Raw genomic sequence first — 8,451 nt, forward strand, 5'->3', positions numbered from 1 at the left:
TTCGCACTTAAACAATGAAGTTAGGCCTAAAGACCCTTAAGACATTAATGAAGGTTTGATGTCTCTACGGTCTTTGGTTTAGGAGGAGTAGCGATAACAAGGTTTTTTGCACAAGGGGCAATAACTTTTGAAAGGGTTAATCTTAAGGAACATGAATGTAATATTTGAAATAGTTTTAAGAGTACATATTAATGATTTAAAGACATAAAGTATAGGTTGAAAGACAAAAGAGATATAAAAAGAGCTTAATTTCTCAGTTTTGGAATGACCTTGACCTTTGACCTTTCTATAAATTTCAAGACCAAAGGTCAGTGAATCTTATGCAGTTAGTCCCATGTCTCTACAACGTCTCGTTTTGAAAATTTTTAATTATTTGTAAAATTCAAAAACTTCCAGGGGCTATAACTCATTGAAGGGGTCAACGAATACTTTCGCAATGAACCAATGAAGTGTCTACTAAATAAGTCGAAGACATTAGTGAAGGTTTCATTTCCCTACGGATTACGGTTTCGGAGGAGTAGCGATAACAAGCTTTTTTGCGAAAGGGGTAATAACTCTGAAAAAGGTCATAGTTCATATACGCAGGGTCAACTGCAAAAATCTTTTACGGAGTACATTCTTATGAACTTAAAATCTTTTCGATAAATCTTGAAACTCAAAATCACACGGCGGAAAAATAATAAAAAATAAAAAAAAAAACAGAAGAAAATCAATAGGTCTTTCCACAGAAAGGTGGAAAGACCTAAAAACATAAGCATTTCAAGAGGTCTTTCCACAGAAAGGTGGAAAGACCTAATAAAAAACAGAAGCATTTCAAGAGGTCTTTCCACAGAAAGGTGGAAAGACGTAATAATAAAAAGAAACAGTACAATCACTATAAGGTCTTCTGTCTGAAACGGAAGACCTTAATAAACAGCAGAATCACTAGAAGGTTTTCCGTGAAGACGGAAGACCTTAATAATAATTATAAGAAACAGAGTAAAAACAATATGTTCCCCAACTTCGTTTGGGGAACATAATAACATGGCTTTTGGTTTTAAAAAGAACAAACCAAATTCAATTGTTGAAAAATTGTTACACAATACTCACTGGCAGCGGCCCTATATGGCCTGTTGGCCTCTCATCTCCATTGTATTCTACAGCCTGAGTATGAAACTTTTTCAGGTCCTCCAACTGTTCACACTTTAAATAATACAACAGCCATAGAGGGAACAGACTTCAACAAAAAATGCCTTTATGATAAAGGACAGCCATCAGAGACCAATGTGTACTGGGCACGACAGGGCAGTTCTTTCAGACAGGAAGGAGATGTACTTAATCTGACAAAAATACAAAGCAGTAGTTCTGGTAACTATACATGCACAGCAGAAAATCAGTACTCATCGGGAAACAAAGGACAGAGCAAGCAGTCCATGATCATCAATGTCGAATGTGAGTTTAATATTCATTTTCTGAATTAATTATGTGAATTTGTTTTTTTGATGTTGCAGAATAACCTCTGTGGTTGATAAATTTTGAAATGTAAAAGCTAAGGCAGTTATGGCAATATGCAGACAGCATGACAAATAACCAAGTGTATCAAGATCACGAACTATGTTTATTTTCATTTCTCTTTTTCAAATTTGGTATGTCATCAGTGTTTAAAATAACCATGCGCCTGACCGCCAGAGAGCACAGATTTTGTCGCGGGCAAACAGATTTGCATGTATTGACGCCCGGCTGGACGTGTAAAATTTTTCTATAAATTAAAATTTGATAAACCTCTCTCAAATCAACTAATATTACTAGCTTCAAAGAGTAACAAGTAGTAATATCGTAATATCGCAAGCACCTCGCAGTTATCTAACTTACTACCGCTCTTTTGTGGGGGAGTCGAGAAAGCTCTAAATCTTGTGAGATTACTGGGACACATGGCATTGTTTACAGTAGTGACAATCGAATGATTCGAACAATTTTAAGCCGAAAGTTCAATGTATTCCAAGAATTGAACTCCAAATAATAGATTGTCAAATAAGGAAAGTGTAGAGAATTTTATCAGCTTTACAATGTGATGATTTTCAATAAATACTTAATGAGAAGAGCCCGCATAGTTAAAAATATCGTAAAATGTAACATTTTAGGATTAGCTTCTCTGAAAAATTAATTAGGCTGGGTCATTGATTGTTTAGCTACCCTTCCACCAGGATTTTTTTTACTTATTTGACAATGTCCTTATAAACTCTATAATGATCGATCTTGCATTGTATTAAAATTTAAATAGCACATTTGCCCCCATCTAACAGACGTTTCCTACCTCCATCGCGAAAGAGTTCTGCTAAGTTAAGTAATCGCGATATCAAGTAATCCAATATATAGTGAGCTGGCCCCATTCACGTTATTGCTTAAACCAACTTATATTACAATATAATATTTTATCGAGATAGTACATTTTTGGCAGGGCTGACAACTTGCACAAGCAATCAGCCCTGCATGTCTAGCTAATTTTACAGCGAGTTTCAAACACTGGGTATGTACATGATATGTAATCATTGTAATGTATGAAATGTTTCATCATATTTTAGCTCACCTAAGCCGAATGCTCAAGTGAGCTTTCTGATCACATTTTGTCCGTCCGTCTATCTGTCTAGCTGACTATAGCTGTTTGTCCATCTGTAAACTTTTAACATTTTTGAAACCACTGTGCCAATTTACACCAAACATGGTACAAAGCATTCTTGGGCGAAGGGGAATTTAAATTGTTAAAATTAAGGGCCAGGTCCTCTAACAAGGGGAGATAATCAAGAAATAAGAAAAATAAGTTGGGGTCATCATCTTCTTCTCAAGACCCACGGGGCTAGAAAAGCTTAAACTTATGTGAAAGCATCCTGGGGTAGTGTAGATTCTTAATTGTTCAAATCATGAACTCCGGGGGTTGGGCGGGGCTACAATAGGGAATCAAAGTTTTACAAAGAAATATATAGGTAAAATCTTTAAAAATGTGCTTCTCAAGAACCACTGGGCTATAAAAACTGAAACTTAATATGTGGAAGCATCCTAGGGTAGTGTAGATTTTAAATTGTTCAAATCATGGCCCCAAGGGGTGGGGTGGGCCACAATACGGAATCAAAGTTTTACAAAGAAATATATGTGAAAAAATCTTCTTCTCTAGACCCACTGGGCCAGAAAAACTGAAACTTATTTGGAAGTATCCCGGGGTTGTGTAGATTGTTAATTATTCAAATCATGACCCCCGGGGTTGGGCAGGGCCACAATAGGGAATTGAAGTTTTACATAATGAAATATGTAGGGAAAAAACTTTAAAAGTCTTCTTCTCAAGAACTACTTAGCCAGAAAAACTGAAACTTATGTAGAAGCATCCTTATGTAATGTAGATTCTGAATTTTCAAATCATGGCCCCTCGGTGTTGGGTGGAGCCGCAATAGGGAATCAGATATTTAGAAAGAAATATATAGGAAAAACATTTTAAAACCTTCTCAAGACCCACTGGGCCAGGAAAGCTGAAACTTATGTGGAAGAATCCTGGGGTAGTGTAGATTCTATATTATTCAAATCATGGCTCCTGGGAGATTGGCGGGGCCACAATAGGGAATCAAAGTTTAACATCGAAATATTTAGGATAAAAACTTTAAAATTCTCCTTCTCACTTAGAACCACTGGACCAGAATGGCTGAAATTTATGTGGAAGCATCCTGGGATTGTGTACATTTCAAATTGTCCAAATTATGACCTGTTGGGCATAGGCGTCGGAACCGGGGGGGGGGGCTAGGGGGTGCTAAGCCCCCCCACTTTTTTTCCAAATATATACTTAGTATAGACATTGAACATATCTTCGTAAGTTTAGCCCCCCCACTTTCCACAGATACGTCTTAGTATAGGTTAAAATTGGGAAAAGTGTTGGTGTTTGGAAGAAAATTTTTGGTACTGGAGTTCGAACCTACCCCCCCCCCCCCCCCCACGAAATAGTATTTTCGTTTTTGGGAAATGTACATTCATTTTTTTTTTTTTTTTTTTTTTTTTGCTTGTCAGGTTTTTTGGAGGTAGAAAAAAAAAATTTCTTACACTTAGCCCCCCCACTTTCAATTTGCTTCCGACGCCAATGTTGGGTACGATGGGTCACAATAGGTCACGAGGGAAAAATCTGGTTAAAAATAGCATGATCAAAGCTTCTCAGGTGAGCGATGTAACCCATAGGCCTCTTGTTATTGATGTGAGAATAATGGCTGCAACATATTTCTGATATCAGCAATGACTAGTTAAATATTTCTAAAAACAGTTACATGTATGTGTATGCCATTGTTTATAAATAATTTATTATAATATAAAATAAAAGAATTAAAAAAAAAGAATAAAAGAAAAAAAGATTTATATCCATTTAATTTGTTGCATTGTCATAATAATTTTCTAAGAGTTCAAATTAATCTTAAAATATTGATGCATAGTAGGAGGATCAGATTAAGAAAATTTTACCTCTATTTTCATCATTGTGTGTAGATCCTCCAACTGTGTCCAATTTGACAAATAAAGACATTATAGAAGGAGATGATCTATCTGTCACATGTTTTATCACCGATGGAAATCCTGCCCAAACCACTATCTACTGGACCAAGACAGGTGACTCTGGATTTAGACAAAATGGTGTTGTACTACTGATACAGAACATACAGAGAGGCAGTGCTGATACCTACACGTGTACAGCACAAAACAGTTACAGCATTGGAGGCACGGGATCAAGCAGTCAGTCCATGATTGTCAATGTGCTCTGTAAGTGTCTGAATATAAGTTATTATCTTTATGGCATAATATTTACATTTCCAATGCCTTTGTTATGTTCCCCAAACGAAGTTGGGGAACATATTGTTTTTACTCTGTTTCTTATTATTATTATTATTTTTCTTCTTCCTGGGAAAATTTTGTCCACGAGTGATCTTGTAAACTATACATCCGACTTAGGTGAAACCTTTTTAGGGTCAGTAGGCATGTTATGTAGAGTTGCCGAACGAAGGTCATTTTGCGCGCACGTGCTTGCAAGAGCGCGCACGTGCGACACGTGAAATGACAAATATAATGTTTACTGCCGTAACTTTTCTATTTTTTGATGAAATGTTTTGAAACTCATGATGTAAGGATATATTAGTAGTATAAACAAGATGTCGTGGTCAATATGGCAAGATCTCATGCGCATGCACGTGCGCTACGCTCTGATTGGCTGAAACTAAAGTATCAATGTCTTTCTTGTTTTTTGACGAAATCCTTTGAAATTTTGAACATAGCCATGCATTAGGATATCCTACAACATGATATATAGCAATTATCATGAAAACACGTGCTTGCACGTGCGATGCAATCTGATTGGCTGAAATTTTAAATAGCTTTAACTCCCTTGGTTTTCAACCAAACAGGATGGGATTTGGAACATAGATATATATAATGGACTTCTACAAGAAGGTGTGGTCACCATGCACATGCATGCACGTGCGTGTACGACTACTGCAATCTGATTGGCTGAAACTTTAAACAGCTATAACTCCCTTGGTTTTCAACCAAACAGGTTGGGATTTGGAACATAGATATATATAATGGACTTCTACAAGAAGATTTGGTCACCATGCACATGCATACACGTGCAAGTACGTGTGCTGCAATCTGATTGGCTGAAACTTTAAACAGCTATCACTCCCTTGGTTTTCAACCAAACAGGTTGGGATTTGGAACATAGATATATATATAATGGACTTCTACAAAAAGGTTTGGTCACCATGCACATGCATACACGTGCAAGTACGTGCGCTGCAATCTGATTGGCTGAACTTTACACAGCTATCACTCCCTTGGTTTTCAACCAAACGGGGTGGGATTTAGAACATAGATAGATGTAATGGACTTCTACAAGAAAGTATGGTTACCATGCTCATGTATGCACGTGCGTGCACGTGAAATGGGTTAAATCAATAATGCACTTGAAGGAGCGGTTTTTTTTTTGTACTTTTGGATTAAATACTTTTAATATTTAGCATATTTAAATATATAGATTGTGTAGACAATATGATATGGTCATTACGCACACGCATTCACATGCGCAAGTGTGCAATGATAAAATTTAAATGAACATGGTACACTTTTGGGTAAACGTTGTTAAAGTCTCAAATGCATAAAGTTTGTCCTATTTAATTACGCTTACAGGGGATATGACTATAAAAGGGAGTTGGGGAGCGTTTGGGGAACATCTGTAACGGTCCCTGTTACAATTAGCACTAGTTTGAGATGAAATTACAAATAGGTAATGTACTTTATTTCTTCATCAATGTTCTGTTTCATCGATAAGCTAGGTTAAAAAAAAATCAAGTGCAGGGCGGGGCAAATAGAATAGAGACAAGAAGCGGGGCGTCTAGCACATGGATTGGCAAAATCAATACCATGTAAATATAAGGAATAACTGGCAGATTGTTTGATTTTATGACGATGATCAATTGATTGGCTTCCTCAAATACTTTTACATTTAACACAGTAGCCTATAAATCAACTTTTGGGAGTTGGTTGATGGTGTCATGTGGATGTGTAGTAAGGTTTCAGAATGTTCTATTTCACCCTTAGGGTCAAATGGGGTCAGAAATGTTTTAAATGCAAAAAGCCCCTAGTTCCCTGAACTCCTCTTGCGTTTTACACAGTAAAACGCAAGTAGCCTAATCACTGTGTAGAAACGGACTAGGGTAAAGTGCGTTACCCTAGTCCAAGATGGCGTCTAGCAAACACGATTCGATCATTTTGCACGTAGTTTCAGCATTATACAGACTTTTATCATAAATTTTGTTGTTAAAATTGAATTATTTCGTACAGAAGAACACAACTATCGCAAAAGGCGGCATGACATTGGCTGATTAAAGCCAGATTGCCAATACAAAATTTGAGCATGATTAGGGTAAAGTAAATTTTTGATTAGGGTAAAGATATTCTGAGCTTTTTTGGTGACTAGGGTAAAGTACGTGTAAAATATCATTTTCCTTGTTTCAGGACCTAAAGAATCCTATTTTGAGGGATGTTTATTCCTTCTAGGCAACTGATCCTACTTCTGTAATTGCCAGGGGTCCGTGTTTTATACCTGTCCACAGAGTTATATTGTTTGTAGTTTTCAGTGCTAGATCACTGTTCGTTATCCTACCTTTTTCATTGAGCAGACTCAACACACACTCTGGACGTTTTCATAAAATCATTGCACAAAACACTAATAAACGGAAAAATTCTGATTTTAAAATGAACCGAGAGCAAATTCCAATGGCGAATTACTACTTCTTGCAGTTAGTTTATAATCCTATTTATGGACATAATATAACTAAATGAGTAGGAGAAACAACGCTCTTTTCATTTAGTTGCGGCGAAAATATTTTCAAACATCTACAGATCAATTATTTAAAATTTATAAAGAAAGGGGGGATTTTATTTATCTATTTATTGTATTGACGTGTGCATAATGGCCAGAAATGGGGTTTTTGTAGTATTCTTACATTGTATATATGACCGAGAAACGATGCGAAAAATTATCACTGCTGTATCTTCTAAGGTAACTGGCAAAGCATTTCTTCGAGAGAAAAAATAAATCTATATTCGGGGTTCGGATTCTAATAATTTCTTTATGTAAGGTTTTTAGCTCACCTGAGCCGAAGGCTCAAGTGAGCTTTTCTGATCACATTTTGTCCGGCGTCCATCTGTCTGTCTGTCCGTCTGTCTGTAAACTTTTCACATTTTCGACTTCTTCTCAAGAACCGCTGGGCCAATTTCAACCAAACTTGCCACAAAGTATCCTTGGGTAAAGGGGATTCAAGTTTGTTCAAATGAAGGGCCACGCCCTTTTCCAAGGGGAGATAATTATGAATTATAGAAAAATTAATGGCATTTTTAAAAAATCTTCTTCTTAAGAACCACTGGGCCAGGAAAGATGAAACTCATGTGGAATCATCCTCAGGTAGTGTAGATTCAAGTTTGTTCAAATCATGACCCCCCGGGGCTAGGGTGGGGCCAAAATGGCCGACCCAAGTTTTACATAGGAATATATAGGAAAAATCTTTAAAAATCTTCTTCTCAAGAACCACTGGGCCAGGAAAGATGAAACTCATGTGGAATCATCCTCAGGTAGTGTAGATTCAAGTTTGTTCAAATCATGACCCCCCGGGGCTAGGGTGGGGCCAAAATGGCCGACCCAAGTTTTACATAGGAATATATAGGAAAAATCTTTAAAAATCTTCTTCTCCAGAACCACTGGGCCAGGAAAGATGAAACTCATGTGGAATCATCCTCAGGTAATGCAGATTCAAGTTTGCTCAAATCATGACCCCCAGGGCTAGGGTGGGGCCAAAATGGCCGACCCAAGTTTTACATAGGAATATATAGGAAAAATCTTTAAAAATCTTCTTCTCAAGAACCACTGGGCCAGGAAAGATGGAACTCATGTGGAATCAT

At 37.0% G+C, this 8,451-nt stretch overlaps 1 protein-coding gene across 1 annotated transcript; it reads left to right on the top strand.

Moving 5' to 3' along the window:
• Positions 1–1,164: 1,164 nt before the first annotated feature.
• Positions 1,165–4,761, top strand: LOC134272233 (igLON family member 5-like; the record flags this gene model as incomplete). Its single annotated transcript, XM_062754484.1, has 2 exons — positions 1,165–1,431; positions 4,492–4,761. Coding segments are annotated over 2 exons (537 nt in total), but the record flags the coding sequence as incomplete, so codon positions are not given.
• Between the last annotated feature and the right edge of the window lie 3,690 nt (positions 4,762–8,451).

This window comes from Saccostrea cucullata, unplaced genomic scaffold (genome assembly GCF_032062105.1).
Source record: "Saccostrea cucullata isolate Sc308-1 unplaced genomic scaffold, CSIRO_AGI_Scuc_v1 ctg8162, whole genome shotgun sequence".
Taxonomy (NCBI): domain Eukaryota; kingdom Metazoa; phylum Mollusca; class Bivalvia; order Ostreida; family Ostreidae; genus Saccostrea; species Saccostrea cuccullata.